General features: G+C 36.9%; 1 protein-coding gene across 2 annotated transcripts; it reads left to right on the top strand.

Moving 5' to 3' along the window:
* Positions 1 to 8,830: 8,830 nt before the first annotated feature.
* bbc3 (BCL2 binding component 3) lies at positions 8,831 to 20,805 on the top strand. 2 transcript variants are annotated; one of them, XM_058745536.1, is made up of 4 exons: positions 8,831 to 9,199; positions 10,708 to 10,945; positions 13,916 to 14,121; positions 17,977 to 18,896. In XM_058745536.1, the coding sequence occupies exons 2-4, from the start codon at positions 10,720 to 10,722 to the stop codon at positions 18,001 to 18,003; spliced, it is 459 nt and encodes a 152-aa protein (XP_058601519.1). In that variant the 5' UTR covers positions 8,831 to 9,199; positions 10,708 to 10,719; the 3' UTR covers positions 18,004 to 18,896. The 2 variants fall into 2 exon arrangements, with proteins under 2 accessions (XP_058601519.1, XP_058601517.1); XM_058745534.1 differs by lacking the exon at positions 17,977 to 18,896 and adding an exon at positions 18,903 to 20,805 and having other exon boundaries at positions 8,841 to 9,199.
* Positions 20,806 to 22,748: the final 1,943 nt, after the last annotated feature.

Here is a 22,748-nt window from a genome sequence, read left to right as displayed (position 1 = left end):
TCTGCAGTCTCTTAATGTGCATATTATTCTGCTCATAGTCAATGAACGGTGTACATCTTTGGAGCTACGTTATTGAAAATATCATTTTATTCAGCAAGTATGCATTAAATCGATTAAAAGCGACAGTAAAGATATTTATATTGTTTCAAAAGACTTTTATTTAAAATAAATGCTAAAAAATTAAGCTTTGCTTTATATGATTTAAAATATATTAAAATAGAGAACTAAAAATTTCTAAACTGAAAGACAGAAAATTTAAAATTGTAAATGGGGGGGGTTTCAAGCTTTGAAAAAAATTGATTGGTAGTATAGGCTACAATGTTACAATTATTGTTATATATTTTGGAGCAGCCAGTGTAAGTTAATTTTTCACATCCTATGCAACAAAACCATTCTTTTCTGCTTTACAGAAAACAATTTCTTGCAGTTTAGGCATTCTGCAATTTTCCATCTGTAAACCTAACACTGTTTTGGTGACTCCTTTAGATGTAACTCAACATATAGCCATTATTGTCCAAATAACTGGCAACAAAAATTAGTACACCCTAAGTGAACATGTCAAAACTGTGTCCAAAGTGTCAATATTTTGTAGGGGCATCATTGTTATCTAGCACCGCCTTAATCCTCCTGGGCTTGGAATTCACCAGAGCTGCGCAGGTTGTTGCTGGCATCCTCTTCCACTCCTCCATAATGACATCATGGAGCTGCTGGATGTTAGACACATGGTGCTTCTCCACTTTCCGCTTGAGGATGCCCCACAGATGTTCAATAGGGTTCAGGTCTGGAGACATACTTGGCTACTCCATCACCTTCACCTTCAGCTTCATCAGCAAGGCAGTTGTCATCTTGGCGGTGTGTTTGGGGTCGTTATTATGTTGTAAAACTGCCGGGCATTATGTTCTGCTTCAGAATGTCTCAGTACATGTTGGAATCCATGTTTCCCTCAATGAACCTCAGCTCCCCAGCACCAGCAGCACTCATGCAGCCCCAGACCATGATGCTACCACCACCATGTTTGACTGTAGGCAAGATACAATTTTCTTGGTACTCCTCACTGGGGCGTCACCACACATGCTGGACACAATCTGAGCCAAACAAGTTTATCTTAGTCTCATCAGACCACAGGACATGGTTCCAGTAATTCATGCTCTTGGACAGGTTGTCTTCAGCAAACTGTTTGCAGGCTTTTTTGTGACCCAGCTTCAGAAGAGGCTTCCTTCTGAGATGACGGCCATGCAAACTGACTTGTTGCAGTGTGTGGCGTATGCTCTGAGCACTGACGAGCTGACCTTCCACTTCTGCAGCCTCTAAAGCAATGCTGGCAGCACTCACACGTCTGTTTTTTGAAGCCAGCTTCTGCACCTGAAGCACAGCACGAGGACCTAACTTCTTTGATCGACCCTTGCGAGTCCTGTTCCAGTTGGAACCCGTCTTAGAAAACCTCTGTATGCCATTGGCCACTGTACTGTAACTCAGTTTCAGGGTGTTACCGAACATCTTTGTGGAGAGCAACAATTCTAATTCTCAAATCCTCAGAGAGTTCTTTGCCATGAGGAGCCATGTTGAACATCCAGTGGTCAGTATGAGAGAATTGTACTCAAAGCACCAAATTTTAACTGCTGTAATACAAGATACACAAATTTGTATAGTCCTGTCAAGCAGACAAAAACATGAACATAATGAATAGGACATGTGGCCATGCATGATTAAATGAGGTATAGCTGTTATCACTTAGGGTGTACTCCCTTTTGTTGCCAGCTTTTTTGACAATAATGGTTGTATGTTGAGTTATTTTCAGAGGACAGTAAATCTTTACTGCTATACAAGTTGCACTTTGACTACTCTAAAATATATAAGTTTCATTTCTATAGTATTGTTCCTTGAGAAGATATACTAAAATGATTGCTGAAATGTGAGGGGTGTACTCACTTTTGTGAGATACTGTACATGATGGCAGTTATTGAAAGGTCTCTTAAAGGGATAGGTCACCCAAAAATAAAAATTCTGTCATTAATTACTCATCCTCATGTCGTTCCAAACCTGTAAGACCTTCGTTCATCTTCGGAACACAAATTAAGATATTTTTGATGAAATCTCAGAGCTTTCTGACCCTCCATAGACAGCAACTCAACTACCACGTTCAAGACCCAGATAGGTAGTAAGGACATCATTAAAATAGTCCATGTGACATCAGGGGTTCAACCTTGTGTGCATTCCTCTTGCAAACTGTTGCTTGCAAACAAGGCTCATCACATACAAGTTCTACATCAGAACTCCGGCTCCTGTGTCAGCAACACCACATGCATGTGTCGCGATCCTGAATTCACGTTGACTGACATAGAAGAGAATTAATTGTTTAATAAAAACATTATTTTTGTTTTCTTTGCACACAAAAAGTATTCTCGTAGTTTCATAAAATTAAGGTTGAACCACTGATGTCACATGGACTATTTTAACGATGTCCTTTCTGGGTCTTGAACGTGGTAGTTACGTTGCTGTCTATGGAGGGTCAGAAAGCTCTCAGATTTAATCAAAAATAAATTAATTTGTGTTCTGAAGATGAACGAAGGTCAGGTTTGGAACGACATGAGGGTGAGTAATTAATGACAGAATTTTCGTTTTTGGGTGAACTAACCCTTTAATTGTCTTCTAAAAATCTCAAATGATTTCTGAGATTTTCATTCAGTAGATATAAACTATAAAAGTAAATATCCCTCTCAAAATCACCCAATTTATGCACACAAACAGACAGCATCCAACAACAACATTCAGCGTAACCAAGTAAACACTGTCCACAGAGCAAGACCAGTGTATCATTTGATAAGGGTGAGTTACTAGATCCAGCCAGAGCTACATCACTCACAGCAGGTGACGTCAGAGGGATGGCATCACTTTCTGCACTTTAAACACAAGCTTGCTCGACGACGAAGTGGGCGATCCTCAGCCCGTTCCTCAGATAAACAAGCTAGCGCTGACCCGCTGTCTGATGTCTTGGCCTAGCAGTGAATCAAGTGGTGTCAGGTTCTAGGTTTTGTAAACACAAACTCAGCAATGACCTAACTGTTGTGACACTCCAACAATTAGCAACAAGAGAGCCCATGGGAGATGAAGAGAAGGTGCATGGCTTTCAGCACGGCCTCACGAGGGACAGTGAGTCATATTGTCTGTTACATTAAGTGACGGAGGTTATATAAATTACAAGAAGAAATGCGGGCAGCTGTGTGCACTGCGCAACCTTTCTGCTGCTAATGAAGCTGAATGGTTTTAAATGCTTTTAACGGTCAAAAGACGAGTAATTTTAAAGAAGTCTCATGATCGATCACCAAGGCTGCATTTATTTAATGAAAAATACAGTAAAAACAATAACATTGTGAAATAGTATTACCATTTTAAACAACTGTTTTCCATCTGTATATATATTTTAAAATGTATTTTATTCATCTATTTCACATGATCCTTTAGAAGCCCTAAAAATACAATTATAATAAAATTATTATCAATTAATATAAATAGTGGTTCTTATTTTCAATAGTGAAAACGGTTTTTGTGGCTTAAAACCACAAAGTATACTGTATATACATATATCTCTCTTTTATAATTTTTACTGTCACTGCATCACTGTTGATCAATTTAAAAGATAAAATGATAAAGTAAAAGTATTATTTTATTTTATCTATCTTACCCCAATCTTTTGACAAATGCACAATTGGCAAGCATAAGAAACTTATTTAATTATTAACATAATTATTACAAACTTTTGACCGGTTGTGTAAGTCAAAACTGATTAGACTCTGTTAGTAGATAAAAGCTTGATTTTATCAACGTCTAATATGTGATGTCTGACTTTCCACAAAACGAATGACCGTGAAATTGATATGCCAACAAACGCGCCGTACCAACTCCTGCCTAGTCAGCAGAAAGGAACCTGCAGTGGGAAACTCCACGGTGCACAAACATGATTTGAGTATTACATTCCTTCACTTTGTGTTAAAAATACCCTACATCAACAAACCATTGTTTAGGGATTGTGGGTGTCACATGGGGTCATGGTAGCAACAGCTGGCCTTAACAGCCCTCCACAATCCACCCCCAAACCCATTAATACCGCTCTCCCTCTGCCTCGGCTTGCAACCATGTGTGAAATGATCCTTGGTGATGGAGATGAGGTAATGCCTTCAGCAGCTCTGACATCACTACAGCCTTTCCCATCCAGAGCAATTGACCATCACTTTCACAATGAGCTTTTTGTCTTACACTACCTTTCTTCAAGGAGAAAGCGATGAATGTCACACCTGTGAGTATTAGATGTTGAAATTGCCATTTTATCCACTAACAGGTGATCATTAGATGTATAATTACCCCAAAAAGTCTAAAATCATGTAAGTTTCATTAACACACACACACACACATACATAGCCATCGAGAAGAAAGAAAACCTTACTGAACTGGTTTGTATTGAAATGTATGCTTTTAAACATTTTATTTAAAGTGCTCAATTAAATATGACACATCAGTAATCGTAACAGAGACCAATTCTCACTATTAACTAGTTGGGGATGGCATATTATACTCTTTATTAATAGTAATAAAGCACATATTCTGCATCCCTAATCTTACCCAATACCTAAACTTAACAACTGCCTTATACTAACTATTAATAAGCAGCAAATAGTTTATTGAGGCAAAAGTCATAGTTAATGATTTGTTAATAGCGAGAATTGGGTCTTAAAATAAAGTGTGCCACACTATAATCAGCACTAATAACAACAGCTTAATGTGCTTACAAGTGAAACATTCTCACTGTGGTAAACAAAACATGGTGTCCTCTGTTAGTTCCTTTTATTTTTTACTATCCTTTATGTAAACACTCATAAATGTGACTGAAACTGGGTTTCAATTGAATGTGTTCTCACTTCTGTTTCTTTATTAAGAATATTTATGTAAAAACACGAACAATAAACTTATGTGAACATTTTTGCTTGATTTGTAATCATTGTTACAGCTGACTTGGATCCTTATGACTTTCATGTAATCAGTTACAAAGTATTTTCAGTCATGACTAAAATGATAACCAGAAAGGATATGCATAATATTTTTCCTGCTCTTTCCCCTTGACATGAAAATGAACCCTTCTGCCGCAATCATGGAACTCGATGCACAAAATAACAACACTATGTCTACAATCGACAAGCACATTTCAAACGGGATCAAATGTAACCCCAGTCTTGTTGTTTGTCAGCCTTCTGGACCTGCAGATCATTTTCTGGGATCTGTCACTCAGCACTCTTCCGTTACCTCCAAGGGTGCCATCTGCAGCCCTGCGCCACTAAGAGACTGTTTATCAGGCAATTAAGGTGACAACAATGAAAACTAATATGTGAAATATATGTTCCCCAGGACAGGTTTATCAGATATCATGAACACAGTGGAGAACGAAGGAAGGAGGAGGAGGAGGTGAAGTAAAGGATGATGTCACCGGGACACACACGTGGATGTTGTGTTTTGGTAACGGATGAAGCCGTTGCAGTCACAAAGAAACATGCGCATGGATCCCTTCACTCACAAAAGGCAATCTTTATCTCTAGTCTACGTGGTGAACTTTGGTAGATGAATGTATTGGTTGCACCTGACACTGGAGCAAAGGGAAAAGTTATTTATTTACAGTAGAGATACTGCCTTTTGTGTTATTGTGCTAAAATGTCACCACAGATGAGATGGGAACAAACATGTTACTTGTTTGACCATTGAGCTTTCTATCAGTTGTTCATGTTTATGTCACTGTTTATGTACTGTATGTACTAGCCTGACCTCAGGGTAAAAAAAACAGAAGTAAAAACGCTATACCATGCATAATCCTACTAGTAATAATAATAATATTTTTTAAATACACACACACTCTCTCACACGCACACTATTCGTAATTATATAATAATAATAATGCTATTATAATATTAATAATAATAATTGTAATTATTAATATAATGTTATTATTTTGCTGTAGTCTATTTTTATATTAAAAATACATTTTAAGGCAATTAAATTATTTTATATTTATGTATTAATTTAAATTTTATATCTAAAATGTAATAATATAATATTATGTAATAAATGTAATTATTAATTTTAATATTAATAGATTAATAAATTATATTAATTATATTATTAATATAAATATTATTTTGCAGTTTTTGCAATTGTTTTTTTTATATATAAAAATATAATATATAATACATTTATAATATATAGGACCACTAGATTATATATATTCAGGTGTATCTCAAAAATTGGAATATCATGAAAAAGTTATTTTTAAAAAAATTTTGTAACTTATTTCAAAAAGTGAAACTTTCATATATTCAAGATTCATTATATGTAAAGTAAAACAATATTTTTTTGTTTTAATTTTGATGATTGGCTTACAGCTCATGAAAGTCAAAAATCCAGTATCTCAAAATATTAGAATATTTCCTAAGATCAATCAAAAAAGGATTTGCAAAACAGAAAAGTTCAAGTTCTTTAAAGTATGTTCATTTATGCACTCAAAACTTGGTCGGGGCTCTTTTAGCACAAACTCCAGCATCAGTGAGGTGTGGCATGGAAGCGGTCAGCTTGTGGCACTGCTGAGGCACTATTGAGCCTTCAGCTCGTCTGTATTGTTAGAACGACTGTTTCTCATCTTTCTCTTGAAATTATCTCATAGATTCCATATGGGGTTCAGGTCAGGCACGTTGGCTGGCCAATCAAGCACATTAATATCATGCTCAGCAATGGGCAGATGCTGAAGTCCTACTGGAAAAGGAAATCAGCATCTCCATAAAGCTTGTCAACAGATGGAAGCATAAAGTGCTCCAAAATCTCCTGGTAGACAGCTGCACTGACTTTGGACTTGATAAAACACAATGGACCAACACCAGCAGACGTCACGGCACCCCAAATCATCTCTGACTTCAGAACCTTCACACTGGACTTCAAGCAGCTTGGATTCTGTGCCTCTACAGTCTTCCTCCAGACTCCAGTCCTTGATTTCCAAATGAAATGCAAAATATTGGTATACAATAATAATGTTAGCAACACTCTAGCAACTGTCCAAACCAACCTAGCAACCACCCTGAGCACCCTAGCAACCACATAGCAAAACCTTAGCAACCACCCCAGGTACCCTAGCAACCGCATAGCAAAACCCTAGCAACCGACCTGGGTACCTTAGCAACCGCATAGCTACACCCTAGCAACCACCCTGAGTACCCTAGCAACTGCATAGCAACCACCCCGGGTACCATAGCAACCGCATAGCAACACCATATCAACCACCCAGAGTGCCCTAGCAACCGTATAGCAACACCCTAGCAACCACCCCAGGTACCTTAGCAACCGCATAGCAACACCCTAGCAACCACTCTGAGGTCCTTAGCATCTATCTATCTATCTATCTATCTCTGACAGACTGTATTGCCTTAAGCTTATAAAACTACTTTAAACTTAAAACTAAATTTCAGACTGAAAACCATCAAACTTAAAACTTTTTAAAACTTTTAACTTTTTTAACTTTTCTTACTTTCTGGCCCAGCTTTCTCAAGCCAACTTAAAGTTTGTCTAGACAAACTTTTTTTTACCTAGTTATATAATAATATTGTTATATTCATATTTAAAATAAAACAAAAATAAATTTTGAAGACTACTAAATTATTTTATTTATATTAATTTTATGTGACCACAATGGAAGCTCACAATAAACAGTATCAACGTTTCTAAATTAATAAATTTCATAGCAACACCCCTATGCATTTAACACTGAGACGACACGACATATGCCATGATCCCAGAGCAGTCTGCGTGGGGCTGTATGCCCAGACATGTACCTGCGTGGGGATTCCCCTCTGTGCTGTCGGACAGCCTCTTCTGCTGTGGGTAACAGGTCCCCATATCTCTGCAGCCCTCCATCATCCGCATGGCATCTGCATTTAAACAAAGGGTGCAGTCGGAAGCTGCAGGACAAGGGTCAAAGGGGATGAAATGGGGAATTCCGTATTCAATTAGCATAATTAAATCGACTATTAGCCAAGTTTGTCATGAGCGCTGCACATCAATGATCAGAGACTGTTTGATGTTAATGATTAAATAGGCCTATACTTAAATTTTTAAAAGTTTTATTTTATTTTGTTTAAAAAAATAAAATAAACAAAAACGATGGGAAACGCTTTTATCTGGAAACGGAATGCTATATTTAATATTTAATTCTCTGTTTGTTTGTTTGTTTGTTTGTTTGTTTGTTTTACAGTATAGTGATAGGCTAAGTCGGTCATGTTGAATGTGTGCTGTCATAAATAAAAAACAAAATGACATAAGAATGACAATCACATATAATTACTAGTAAAGGTCAAAAGTAATAGCAGCTATAAAAGTTTCCATCAAGCTTCAGAGGGCTATAAGTGCATATTAAATATTACAATTGTGCATACACACACACACACACACACACACACACACATGCATGCATGCACACAAATATATATTTATAAATAAAAAAAATATTATATATATATATAGCAGGTGTGCACTGTATTTCCACAATAAACATAAACTTGTTGCCTTTCTGAATTTTAGGCAGATTCTGTTTTATTTTGAATCAATAATTAATGCCGAGACACCATTTTTTAAATTTATTTATTTATTTTTCATTTTCTTATATTAATGCAGTAAGCAGTGGTTACTGTATGCAACACAGCGATCCCAATAAAGTACTTTGTAAACCTGGAGACCGATAAGCATCGACAGGATCTACACTGAAGCCACTCGGATTGCGAATCGACAAACAACAGTGGGCGTAAAGGGCTGTTGGTTCCTGTGCTGTCTTGGCTGTCTCTCTCTCTGTGTGTGTGTGTGTGTGTGTGTGTGTCTCCACTCTGCCTCACACTAGCATGTCAGGACTTGTTGTGAGACGGGCGAAGGGGCGTGGCCTTTTATGCGAGCACTTCGCGGGAGTGAAAGCAACTTGCTGTCATCATAAACCTACAGCTTCATCTTCACAAGCACACCTAACTGCCGATCTGACCAAATTGACACAGTTTTTCTTTCCTCCGGTTGTGGAATAACATGAGCGGACATCTAACGAAGTGTTTTTAAAGCACGACACATATCTCTGGTGTCAGAGCATTACAACCCTGGAATAACATCTACTGACTTACAACACATTTTGAAGGTAAGCATAAATGTTTTTATTCTTGAACATGCATCTCTTTGTTGTTTGCAGGCATCGATGTAAGATTACTTCTATTGAAGACAGTAGATGCGGCACATTACTGTTTATTATTGAGCAAAAATCTTATTTAAAATGACAGAATCAGCCAGACTGCATTAGGTTACACGAATAATAGTCATTTTAGGGTTAGATCAAGTAGAAACATGTCGTTTAGTCAACAACATGTTACCACTTTACAGTTAGTGTGAAAAAGGGGGGTTTGATGTTTTCCTCCAGTTGAAGATGGTAGCTGTGTTTTGGAGTAGCCTACAGTCGGTTCCTGGCTGCTCAGTTGTTCAGGTGCAAGCTGCTCGACCAGCAGCCAGGTGGTCAGTCAAGCTGGGTTTTGGAGCCTGGTCGCTGGTCAGCCAACAAACAAACAGCTTAGACCGTCTTAGACCAGCTAAAAACCAGCTACTGTGCTGCAAAATGCAACTTCCAGCTTATCTCGGAAGAACCGATTTTAACCTTCAACACGTAACGTTGTAGTATGACAACTGGTTATTTAAAGATAATAATAAAACAAGCATGTAAACTATGCCGTATGTCAAAGAACTGTCAGTTTCCAAAATCTTCCACCTCTTCAAATCTTTAACCTTGCATCACTCAACAAGTCACCGGCTGTGCGTTTGTAGGTGCCACTTTTCCGACGCTTCAAAATTTCCACACCAGCCCTTGCTGCCAATTGAGAAAAATCGATAAAATCATAGTCAGTGTCGTAATTAGGAAAATGTAATATGCATTCCAGTGGAATGAAGCTTTTAAAATGCATTGAGTGTTAGAGCGACTCACTGTAGCGTGTAAGATCGAGTTAAAGCGCGGGAGAAGCGGTGCGTGACATCGCGTGCACGGATTTGTTTACAAACACATCCGTGAACACGAGGCTGTAGTTTCTGCCATCTTGTGGACGCTCAAAATATAGGTTGCTGGGTCAGATAACACAAAATGCATTGCTAGGATGTTTTGATTAGATTTTTTATTTTGTCTTTCCGAAATGTAAGTACATTATTCGTGTTCTTATTCTTCTTATTATGTAGCTTATTCGATTAGGTCTAAATAATTGTAAATGTATTTTCATAATTACGTGGGGTCGATGTTTTGATTTATTTTATATTATATAATTTTAATATTATTATTATTCCATTACGTCTAAATGATTGTCAATTTATTTTCATCATTATTTGGGTCTGATATTGAAATGTATTTTATAATTTTTATTATTATTATTATTATTATTATTTATTCCATTAAGTCTAAATGAGTGCAAATGTATTTTCATCTTTATTTTGGGCTATAGAATAAAATCATTTTGACTGCTGTCCACTTTTAATTTAATTTGCATGCAATAACATATGATGTCATTTGTGTCCAGCTGCATTTTAAACCCAAACAGATGGCATGCAAAAACGACTGATGTATGTTTTCTGTAACTATTATTTATTTATTTTTTTTGCTTTTCTCATTTCAAGGCAGTATCTGGTATGGCCCGTCCAGAGATGGAAAGAAGGGCGGGTGATCGCAACCCCGGAGCACCAAACAGCTGCAGGATGGAGGTGCTGCGTCAGGACGCCTGGCCCTGCCACCGGCACCGAACCATCGCTACACAAACCAGCACTGTCTTGCCACCACTAACCCAAGTCCCCACTCAAGATGCCTTCAGCTCGGACAGCGTCCCGCAGCAGGACAATCCACTCAGGGATAATACAGGTAAGGTGTTGCAACATAGAGATTTGTGTTTATGTGATGTGCATTGGTGGAAATCTAATTAGCATAATGTATTTAAATGAGATTCAGAAGACAAAATCACTGGCTTTGACTCCAAGGGTTAAAATGCACCAGGAAGTGCCCTCCTCCCCTCCCTAGTCAGAGAGCTCTTGCTGAGACATGTTTAGACATGTTCTTTGCTGTTGGCTTCCTGTCAAGTGCTGCGCAGTCCACAATGGCGGCCTGTCACAGAGAATCGCGTATCATCTGAATGTCGCGGTGTCTCTCAATCCTCACGCTCTCTTTTCCTCATGTTTTTAACCTCACTTTAGCGATCAGTTAACCTTATCTGACACTTCTGCTGACACTCCTCCTTAAAGGCTTTCCTCACTAGCTGATAGTCTGGCCCTGGTCCCTCCCTGTCCTCCAACTGTCCACCCTATCCCAGCCCACCCCTCATTCCTGTCCACCAATGGCTGGATTTCAGCTCAGGCTGCACCGGCTTGCAGTTACCCTGGCAACAAGCCAGATCCCAGCACTCCCGCTCTCTCAAGTCACCTGCACCGAGGATCAGCAGATTCTTACGGCTGCACCACTAATCCTCTACATAGAGGCATTTTCTCTGTGCGCACTTGTGCGGAAAGCAAGAAAATTATATTCTCACTTATGGTTAATCTTTTAAAACACTAATTTAATGACACTTTTGAATGTAATATTTATTACATCTCAAAATGAACATTATAATGTTGCAACACCTAAATTCAGGTTGCATTTAAAACAATTGATTTTTAATCTTTTTAACTGATTTAGTCAAAATACCAGTCATTTATTGGTTATTGGTCATAGATACAACTATAATCTTATTAGTATTAGCCAGAATTTTTATATTTATGCATCCCTATTGTGCAGATTAGAAAATGAATGCAAACTCTCTTCACTTTGAAGGGCAGAAAAGATGGCCACAACTGAGATGTAAGATGCCTGACTGAATGTGCACATGTAGTGTACTTCAAATCTTAAAAGTGCATTTTTAAAAAACTGTACTTGCACATAATATCATATTAATAAACTACAAGCGCACCTTTAGAGAGAGCACACTTGTGTTTAAGTACACTTTTAAAAAGTGCTCTTTGTAATGTCAAAAAGAAATGTTTAACTTTAAAGCACATTTTAAATCATCATGTTTTAATACGTAAATTGCATCATCACTACAAATGTGTATTTTAATAGAAATGACAATAAAGTATATTTTAGCTCAGCTTAAATGCTTGTCAGTGCATTTAGCAGTGTACATATCAGACAACTGTAATTGTGAAATAACATAAAATGTTCTATAGTCATACTTAAGAAATAAAAAACACTTAAATTTAACTAATTGCATTTAATATAAATTTAAACTATAATACATTTTCATTTAATTGTAAAAAAAAAACATTCCATTTAGTGTAGGAAACCATTACATTCAGTTCACACTTAACTATATTCTTTTAAAGTATATGATTTCATCCTATAAGTATGCTACAGTGTACTTGTTTTTCACAAGGAACTAACAATGAAGGTTTACTTTAAAGGCGCAAGTATGACAGGTGGGCACTGGCATTTGAAAGTACGTTAGCTATTTGCTGTTCATGGGTGTTGAATTGGGTCAGTTGGATGCCAGATGTCACATAATAAAGTTAGAAAGTCCACACTTTATGTCTCAAGGAGCTACAAGTAACAAATGTCAGTGCATTGTCCCATGTTACAATAGCAGTACTCATTCAGAGATGATATATAGTATTGTTGTTGTCCTTCTGTCACATAAACAATAAGGACTTGAAGTTTGCATTCAATCAATAAAAGTTAATGAGCGGTCATACAGTTAATCAGATGGCATTGGTGCTACCGTTACTGTAAAGAATAGAATGTGAATGTTATTCAGAGCTTATAGAACTGACCTAACAAAACAAAACAAACACTGTGGCTCAACGTATGACATCACATGCGTACTAAAGTACAAATAGAGAATTTGGCTCACCATTGTGTATGAAATCTCACCGCTATTGTAACCTCTGCTGAATATGTATTTGGTTAGATTACCCACTCTTTTGCATGTCTCCCTGTTAAATGGATGTTAAATACTAGTGGCCTCAACTGAACCTGTGCAACAGTCCCATATATCACTGTTTTGTCATGGGAGTACTATTAATATTGCGCCAGTGGCATTTTTACTCAAAGTAGTTACCCGAAATGAACCTTGACACTAGTTTGACAGAACTACCAGATAGTATGTCAACAAATGACGACTCTCAATGAATCAATGGACTCTCAACTAGTCCTTTAAGAACAAACAGTATCCTTGAACAGCCACAAGTGCTGATGAACATGAATAAATAAATGGGTCAATGATATGATCCTGTTTTTTTTTTTGTCTAAATTATTTATTTATTCGAAGAAAAAAAAAACATTAAATTGAAATGTGTACTTAAAATGACATGAATTGACCTCCTCTATGATGAACATGTTTTTAATTTCCTAGTTAAAAACAATGTTTTTTTAAAGTAATTAAGCCAAAATTGTTAGGGTGATATGAAGAAAAAATCTCAAAAAGAAAAAGAAAATAATATTAAGTATTTTGGCACACTTTTGTTATATCTTTGAAAAAAAAAGTAGTGAAGCAGTTTAAAATATAATTTTTAATACTCATTTTTATAAAAGTTTTGTCTGCTAAGTCAAATTCATGTTGTGCCGCCAACACACGGAAATGTGCACATAAAAACAAAAAAACATAAAACAGGAAGTGGTATCCTATAGAGAGGACCCCTTCAGACCCTCATGATCGTGTCAAGGTCAACAAGTCTCATGTGTGACTCCCCAAAAACTTAATGATATTTGTGAAATATAAAAGAATAATGATTAATATGTGTACTCTCATCTATTCAAGGGAATTTTGTACAATCAATATAATATTGTACTCTTCTTGTTTTTATTTAGGTACAGAACAGGAACTCTCCAGCTCTAGAGAAAGGCTGCTTCCCTTGCCCGATCTGCTCCCAGACAGCCACAGCTCCTCCGAAGACTCGAGGTCCAGCAGCTCTATGGCTGAGGACGATCCCAGGCTGGAGGAGCAGGCGGTAGAGAGGGTGGCCATACAGCTGAGAACCATTGGAGACGAGATGAACACTGTTTTTCTTCAGAGGGTAAGGATCATGTTTGTCTAGTTGCAACAGTTTAAATATGCCACAGCTTGTGCCAAAGTGCCATTAAGTGCGATAAAGTAAATGGGCAGTGTCTCTTTGTTAATATGAGGGACTGTAGGCAGGGCGTTCACAAATTTGGCCTCCATTGGGTCTTCTAGTAAATGGATCAATATGATATTCACGAGCCTGCAGTGAGTGTTGTGACTGGAGTCGAGTTTCCAGTTGTGGCTGAACTTAATAACCCTCCCTCCCTCTCTCTCTCGCGCTCTGGATCCATGTTGTATCGCGTGAGGAGCTAGTCGGTGAAGCGAACAGGAGTAAACAGAGGCTAATCTCCCCTCCCCCCCCAAGCAAACCCACCTCCCCCTCGTCTCCTCAGACAAACACACATGACGTCACCGCTTTGCCTCAGCGTGCAGCGCTCCGCTCTTTTATTTACCTATTTTTTATATGGATTTAATTGCTTTTACACATTCGTCCCAGTTTCCCGCACATGCTTACACACCTGCACCGACACACGCAATGTAATAAAACCCTGTATGTCTCGTTGAGGCAGTTGCCGGCGTGGTCACGTGCAGAAAGCCTGTGACCTGTCGTGTGGCCTCTCTGAACTCTGATAGCAGTGTGTTTTTACTGGATGATGGCTTTGTTTACTGAAGCCAGCAGAAGAATGACATGACAGGGACTTCCCTAGCAGGGCAACAAAAGCTCAGTGTGAGTGTGCAGCATGCATGCTCACATATACCATTCTCTTTTACTGTCAACATGTGAGACTGGCAAACCACAGATCCTCCTCCCACCATCTTGAACTCAATCACTTCTCTCTGTTCCTTGTCCTCTTTGGTTCCCCTGTAGTTGTAGCCTTCAGTCGTCCAGACACTTTCTCTTAAACAGTCTTGTGTTCCATGTTCTTCATCTTTGTCTATTTCACCTTCCAGGGATCCTCAACAAAATTAATAAATCTTAAAGTCATGGAAGTTTTTATCGGCAATAGAATTTGTTAATGAATTATTTTATATGGTATATTTATCATGGAAATTAATTAAATGTTTAAAAACAATTTAATTTTTTATTTGTTTTTATAGTAAATATCACTTTTTGTAAGCTATATTATTATAAAAGCACCTAATATTTATTATAAAATATTTTCTATTATAATATTTTCTATATATTAAGCATGGAATTGAATTTCATAATAATATATTTTATAATATAATCTTACATCTCAGTTGTCTATATATATAGATAGATAGATACTATACATATATATATATATATATATATACATATACATATGTCTATACTAGTGCTGTCAAACGATTAATCGCGATTAATCGCATCCAAAATAAAAGTTTTTGTTTGCATAATATGTGTGTTCTGTGTATATTTATCATGCATATACAGGTGCTGGTCATATAATTAGAATATCATCAAAAAGTTGATTTATTTCACTAATTCCATTCAAAAAGTGAAACTTGTATATTATATTCATTCATTACACACAGACTGATATATTTCAAATGTTTATTTCTTTTAATTTTTATGATTATAACTGACAACTAAGGAAAATCCCAAATTCAGTATCTCAGAAAATTAGAATATTACTTAAGACCAATACAAAGAAAGGATTTTTAGAAATCTTGGCCAACTGAAAAGTATGAGCATGTACAGCACTCAATACTTAGTTGGGGCTCCTTTTGCCTGAATTACTGCAGCAATGCGGCGTGGCACGGAGTCGATCAGTCTGTGGCACTGTTCAGGTGTTATGAGAGCCCAGGTTGCTCTGATAGTGGCCTTCAGCTCTTCTGCATTGTTGGGTCTGGCATATCGCATCTTCCTCTTTACAATACCCCATAGATTTTCTATGGGGTTAAGGTCAGGCGAGTTTGCTGGCCAATTAAGAACAGGGATACCATGGTCCTTAAACCAGATACTGGTTGCTTTGGCACTGTGTGCAGGTGCCAAGTCCTGTTGGAAAATGAAATCTGCATCTCCATAAAGTTGGTCAGCAGCAGGAAGCATGAAGTGCTCTAAAACTTCCTGGTATACGGCTGCATTGACCTTGGACCTCAGAAAACACAGTGGACCAACACCAGCAGATGACATGGCACCCCAAACCATCACTGACTGTGGAAACTTTACACTGGACTTCAAGCAACATGGATTGTGTGCCTCTCCTCTCTTCCTCCAGACTCTGGGACCCTGATTTCCAAAGGAAATGCAAAATTTACTTTCATCAGAGAACAACTTTGGACCACTCAGCAGCAGTCCAGTCCTTTTTGTCTTTAGCCCAGGCGAGACCCTTCTGACGCTGTCTGTTGTTCAAGAGTGGCTTGACACAAGGAATGCGACAGCTGAAACCCATGTCTTGCATACGTCTGTGCGTAGTGGTTCTTGAAGCACTGACTCCAGCTGCAGTCCACTCTTTGTGAATCTCCCCCACATTTTTGAATGGGTTTTGTTTCACAATCCTCTCCAGGGTGCGGTTATCCCTATTGCTTGTACACTTTTTTCTACCACATCTTTTCCTTCCCTTCGCCTCTCCACTAATGTGCTTGGACACAGAGCTCTGTGAACAGCCAGCCTCTTTTGCAATGACCTTTTGTGTCTTGCCCTCCTTGTGCAACGTGTCAATGGTCGTCTTTTGGACAACTGTCAAGTCAGCAGTCTTCCCCATGATTGTGTAGCCTACAGAACTAGACTGAGAGACCATTTAAAGGCCTTTGCAGGTGTTTTGAGTTAATTAGCTGATTAGAGTGTGGCACCAAGTGTCTTCAGTATTGAACCTTTTCACAATATTCTAATTTTCTGAGATACTGAATTTGGGATTTTCCTTAGTTGTCAGTTATAATCATCAAAATTAAAAGAAATAAACTTTTGAAATATATCAGTCTGTGTGTAATGAATGAATATAATATACAAGTTTCACTTTTGAATGGAATTAGTGAAATAAATCAACTTTTGATGATATTCTAATTATATGACCAGCACCTGTATGAATACACACACATACAGTATACATTTTGAAAATATTTACGCTTATATTTAGTCATATAATTTATATTATAAATAAATATAATTAATATATAAAATAACCTATTTTTCTTAAATATATACATGCATGTTTGTGTATTTATATATACATAATAAATATACACAGCACACATACATATATTATGTAAACAACAATTTATTTTGGATGCGATTAATCGCTTGACAGCACTAGTCTATACATATGTCTATATATATATATATATATATATATATATATATGTTTCTATCGTAAATATAATTTGTTACTAAAATAATTTATTCAATAATATAATAATATTTTATGTAGTATATTCTTTTTTAAATATTTTGTAATATTACTTATCTTAAGCTTTTGATTTGTCTGAGGTAGATGTAAACAAAAACAAATTTAAAAAAAAAAAATTGTATATGCTTCAAAATGTTGGATCTGTGCAGTGTAAATGAAGCCTAATAGGCCTGCCTTTATCTGTTATGTTATTAAAATTATTTAAACAAAAACATTGACGAGAAAACCACACTGTTCTAAATGTATTCTTTTTTCTTAAGTACTGTTTACTTGTGTGATTACTTCAAAAAAAAATTTCCAAGTAATGTTTACTTAATTGACAAATGATTTTAATTTGTTTTAATTGAATTTGATAATATTTATTTAAATATTTAATCTTTTAAACAAACATGCTAAATAAACGTGAAAGGTGTGGTAACCCTGACCTTTTCAACATTGTCTATGTTATCCATCTTGCACCTTTCTCTGTGTGTTGCTCATTCTTTCACTGTCACTCTCTTATTTTCCCTCTCTTTTACTTGATCCCCCCCTCTGAGGAGTTATTTTTAGCGGATGACTCATAGCAGCTGTTGACGAGTAATGTGCCGCCTCTCCTGACTCCACTTTGCAGACATTGTCTGTCTGGGACTGCCTCACCCCACCCTGTGTCTGTGCACACACACGTACACATCTATGCTAACATAAACCTTGACACACACTCCCACTCAAACACACCTTGTCACAGCTTTATGCGAGCGTTGCTAATGGTCAAAAAAGTTTAAGCTATTACCTCATAGCTGATTACAGATAGAAGAGGTGGAAAAAGTTAATTACACAAAGTCAAAGTTTCGAAATTCGGTTTCCTGAACTGAGGCACAGAACTAAATCAACTTTGCTTCATACACTTGTGAAAATGAAGCGCACTTAGTAGTCTTCAGTGTGCACCTGTAGTGTAGCCTATTTTAAATCTCAAGAATATTTTTTAAAAACTGTATTTGCAGATATATTAATGAAAGAGTATATGACTGTTTCTTAACGCTTAAATACACTTAAAAAGTGCATTTTGTGAGTTTTACTTTAAAGTACATTTTAAATTGTATAAACTATAAAAAGCATAAATGTTTGCCAGTACATTAAGCAGTACACTTTAAACATATTTAAACAACTATAGAAACAATTATGAACATAGCAAGATTTACTAAAGATGTACTAAAGTTTTATTTAATTATGATTACTTATGAAAGCATTACATTCAGTTCACTCTTTATAAAGTATCCTACATCTTTTTCACAATAGGTAGGCAGATGATTAGAGCCAAATCTGAAACTTAAGTAGGTCAGCTGTTCGGTTTTACAGTCCCTGAGCACTTAGATGCAATGCACAAAAACAAGTTTTATTATGCCTCTTATGTTCCCTTTCACTTTTTGCATTACATAAAACACATGATGACGATGAGCTCATTCTTCTTGCATCTTTGTTTCAGAATGCCGTCCCACGCTGGCAGAACTGGAGAGGCCTGTACCACGGGCTCTTCGCATTCGTCGCCGACACCATCAATGCCCTTTACCAGCACGGCCTCAGATAAACAGACGGGTTACGTCACAGGAAGAGTGCAGGCGCTCTCCTGCCGACCACTTAAATACTCTGGGACTTTACTGCAGGATCAGATGTCAAGTTTGTTTCTTTATCTGTGTTTTTTTTTTTTTTCCCATGGATTCTCATGTAGCATTAGTGACTGAAGTGTGTGTCCCAGTATAGACGTCAGTAGGTGTGTGTGGCACTCGGCGCATTTGCCTAATACTCTTTTACATCTTTAACTGCAATGCTGGGGAGTTACATTAAGCTGGGTTGCTCTCAAGCAAACAAATTGATTAGATCTGCGTAGCGCCTCGGGCCCAGAAGTGCTTTGTGTGTCGTGGGTTCTCCTCTCAGCTGCCTTACAGGAGCAATAACTGCGCTGCACTATCAGTCACCAGTGGCGCAGGCCACGCACCCGCACACCATTAATGGAAAATGGGTGATAATCGAGATAATGGAATGCTCACGCACTATACTAATGGAGCACAGTTGGATCGTGCCTTGCTAACGCTGTTTTTCAGCCCTTTGTGTACTAAAGCCATCAGGGACAATCACTGGATGGTGTGCGGGTCAACCGAACCTGTTTGCCCCCTACCTGAATCTATACTTCGGGACACAAATTTGCCACTTAATTCAAAGACTGGTCACCTCCAATGGAGGTACAGGAGTGAGGCTGGAAGCCTTGTGGGAAAGCCAGACCACTAGTTACTGAAATGGCTGGAGAGCAGTGTTAATATTTGTATGAATTACATGTGTACATATTTTTTTGAGAAAAAAAGGACAGGATAGAATAAAATGGGAGTTTTGTTTCTGATGTGGTTTGTATATCTTGATGAAATGACCTTAAAGTACTTAACATTAAGTTCCTTTTTTCGGTTTCTGTTTTGTTTTGTTCTTCGAATATTTTTTGGACCAACACTGGAAAGCAGTTGCTTTAAAATCCAGTGGATTTCTGCCCATTTGCAATTTATTTAGATTTAAATGAAATAAAGTGGAGTCCTGTAAAAAAATCCCCATAAAAATGTACCTTGCGCATAGAATTCTCAAGTAAATATTTGAGAAGCACAAGCTAATTTATTTTGTATGTCCATCATTTGTACTTTTGGTTATTTTGATGATTCCTTATTGACAAAAATGTACTGCGATGAGCAAGTGGATTAAATAAGCATGGAGATATTCATTAGTGTTGTGTTTTATGGACCAAATATCTCTGTAACTTATTTATCGAGGTTCCCCTGAAAGTTGTCAAATAAATCCATTCATATTTTTTTCTGCTGTAATTTATTTGTCTACATAAAGGATTAAACTGAGCCAAAATTCCATGATACTTGAACAGACGTGTTCTCTATGAATTGACGTGTCAGATCCAGGTCTATCTGGGATTTTTACAGATACATGTTAGGGGTTTCAAGCACTTCCTTTAGAAACCACATTTGAAAAACTGTGGCAAGTCGGTGGGAAAACTCCTTAAACCACTCAACATTTCTGCTTGCGTTGGCTTTGTAATGTCAGTACAGAGTTTTCATGGCATATTGTGGAGCAGAGATGTCTTTCCTGTGGCTGCCTGTCTCATGACTTCCTGTAAAACAGTTGTGTGGTCTCTTTCCTGTGGCCACCTTGTGACTTCTTATTGATACACGTGTTCTCCGGTGCAGAAAGGCCTTATTTGTACTGTCAGATTTACACTAAACTCATATCGCTCATTTTCTAGCTTTGTACTTTTGCCATTTGAAATTTTCTATGTAAAATTTCTATATGAATTTTGTATTGTTTTTTTCCTTACCATTTTCAATAAATATGACAATTACAACAGTGTTTTGGATGGTTTACTGTATGATTGTCCTCACACTTTAAAGATAAATACACAATTTTCATTTCTTGTTGTTAAAGCCCATGTGATCCCATCAATAATATATTAGATTAGGGGTCTTCAACATGGGGCAAACAAAAACAATTTTAGAAGCTTGTTTCCTCCATGGGATAAAAAGGGTAATCGCAACTTTTTATCTCACAACTTTTTTTTTCTTTTCTTTTTTTTTCACAATTCAGAGTTTATATCTCACCATTCAGACTTTTTTAAAGTCACATTTGCCTTTTTATTTTTTATTTACTTTCTATTCTGACGCAGAAACAAGTTTTCATACAATATTAATTCAAACGAAGTCAAACAAAGCTAAAAGTCAGCAAAAAATTTCAATTTCCCTTCCACGTTAAAATAAAACATTTACTAAACATTAATAAAATCAAAACATAATTTAGAAGTCTACGACTCTTCATCATCAGCAACAACTATTTTAATGGTTACGCAATGTAGCCATCATATCAAAACGTGCATTATTTTATTCACAAATATGATGATATATATGATAAGACTATATTCCATCAAAGGATCTTCAGCCTGAAGAAGGCTGCATTACACAAACAACAAGCCTTCTCTTATGCATATTTCATCTGATATAGTGTTGTGACTGTTTGACTGTACTCATGTTGAGAACACCAGGAGTCTTATCAGAACAAGATTTGGTAGATTGTGATGCTCTGATTTGCATGCACCCAGAACATTTCCCATGCAGGACCATTCAGACTTCACCAGGGTGTTCCTAAAAGAGCTGCTGATCATGTGAGGGCTGTTCTTTCTCCCGTCACATGTTTATGCATTTATAGCTGGGAGCAACACATCTGTTCTGGAGTAAGAACATCTCGCCTTGGGGGTTCCTTCGCGATAAGAGGAAGGTTGCTTAATTAAAATGAGTAGATTAACACAGCGTCCGTAATTAATCCTGCTCTCTCCTCAGCTAGTGGATGCTAATCAGTCAGGGCCTCTTTACAGCTCAGGCTGCATTGGCAGCGATGTGAAGTACTTAAGTAATTGGACTTCATTACTATACTTCGTTATCTTGGTGAATTTCTACTTGACTAACATTGAAAATGAATACTTGTATACTCTCAATGACATTGAAAAGAAAACACTGTTTAGTTTGGTTTAAAACAACCAATGAAATGTATTCTAATTTAAATTTTAAGTGTTCATAATTATAGTTCTTTGTCTTGTGAAAAGACATTTTGTGAGTCATCACACTGCCTAAAGCGATGCAATTTAATTATACCTACTGCTAAAGATAGACCAAATAGATTCAAGCACCAATAATCACAGTACAACAATATAAACAATACACCACATATTAAAATCAGCTGCTGACAATTTCAGGAAACCAGGATATCGGTTTCAGTTTAACACGCTTGAGCCTTACATTATGACTTTTTTTAGTCAATTTGTACATCCAAGTGAAACGGATTATCTAAAAAAAAAAAAAAAGTAGAGTAGGAATTCTACTTCAGGTTCTATTTATCGTTGTTGATTGGATGGTGGCAGATCCTGATTCGAGTGTGAAGAAAGGGACAGGGTTTAAACAGACTAAATGTTTGGAGAATTGCAGCATGTGGCATCAGAGTGAAGTCATTTCACTGAAACATTGGTTTAAACAAATTTATTTTTATTTTATTTTTTTTTTAACTTAAAGGTAAAAAAAAGAGGTAAAAAATGCAATATGCCTAGATGAATTGTTCACAAATAATTTTTTTTTTTTTTAGAAAATAGGATGAATTTCTGAATTTCCATTTCATGCCAACTTTAATAAAATGTCTCATTTGTGGCTCCTGAATTTCAATCAAGATTAACTTAATACCCAGACTTCACTTTGAAAGAGACATCCTGTCTGTTGTGGGAGTTTTGCCTTTCAGTGAACTTTAC

Source organism: Onychostoma macrolepis, chromosome 15 (genome assembly GCF_012432095.1).
Source record: "Onychostoma macrolepis isolate SWU-2019 chromosome 15, ASM1243209v1, whole genome shotgun sequence".
Taxonomy (NCBI): Eukaryota; Metazoa; Chordata; class Actinopteri; order Cypriniformes; family Cyprinidae; genus Onychostoma; species Onychostoma macrolepis.
This window is presented reverse-complemented; position numbering and strand designations above follow the sequence as displayed.

Excerpts from the sequence above, each read along its gene's own strand:
- bbc3 (XM_058745534.1), top strand. The coding sequence starts at position 10,720 with ATGGCCCGTCCAGAGATGGAAAGAAGGGCGGGTGATCGCAACCCCGGA. Across the intron at positions 10,946-13,915 it reads TCCACTCAGGGATAATACAG|GTACAGAACAGGAACTCTCC; the intron begins GTAAGGTGTTGC and ends GTTTTTATTTAG. Across the intron at positions 14,122-18,902 it reads ACACTGTTTTTCTTCAGAGG|AATGCCGTCCCACGCTGGCA; the intron begins GTAAGGATCATG and ends TCTTTGTTTCAG.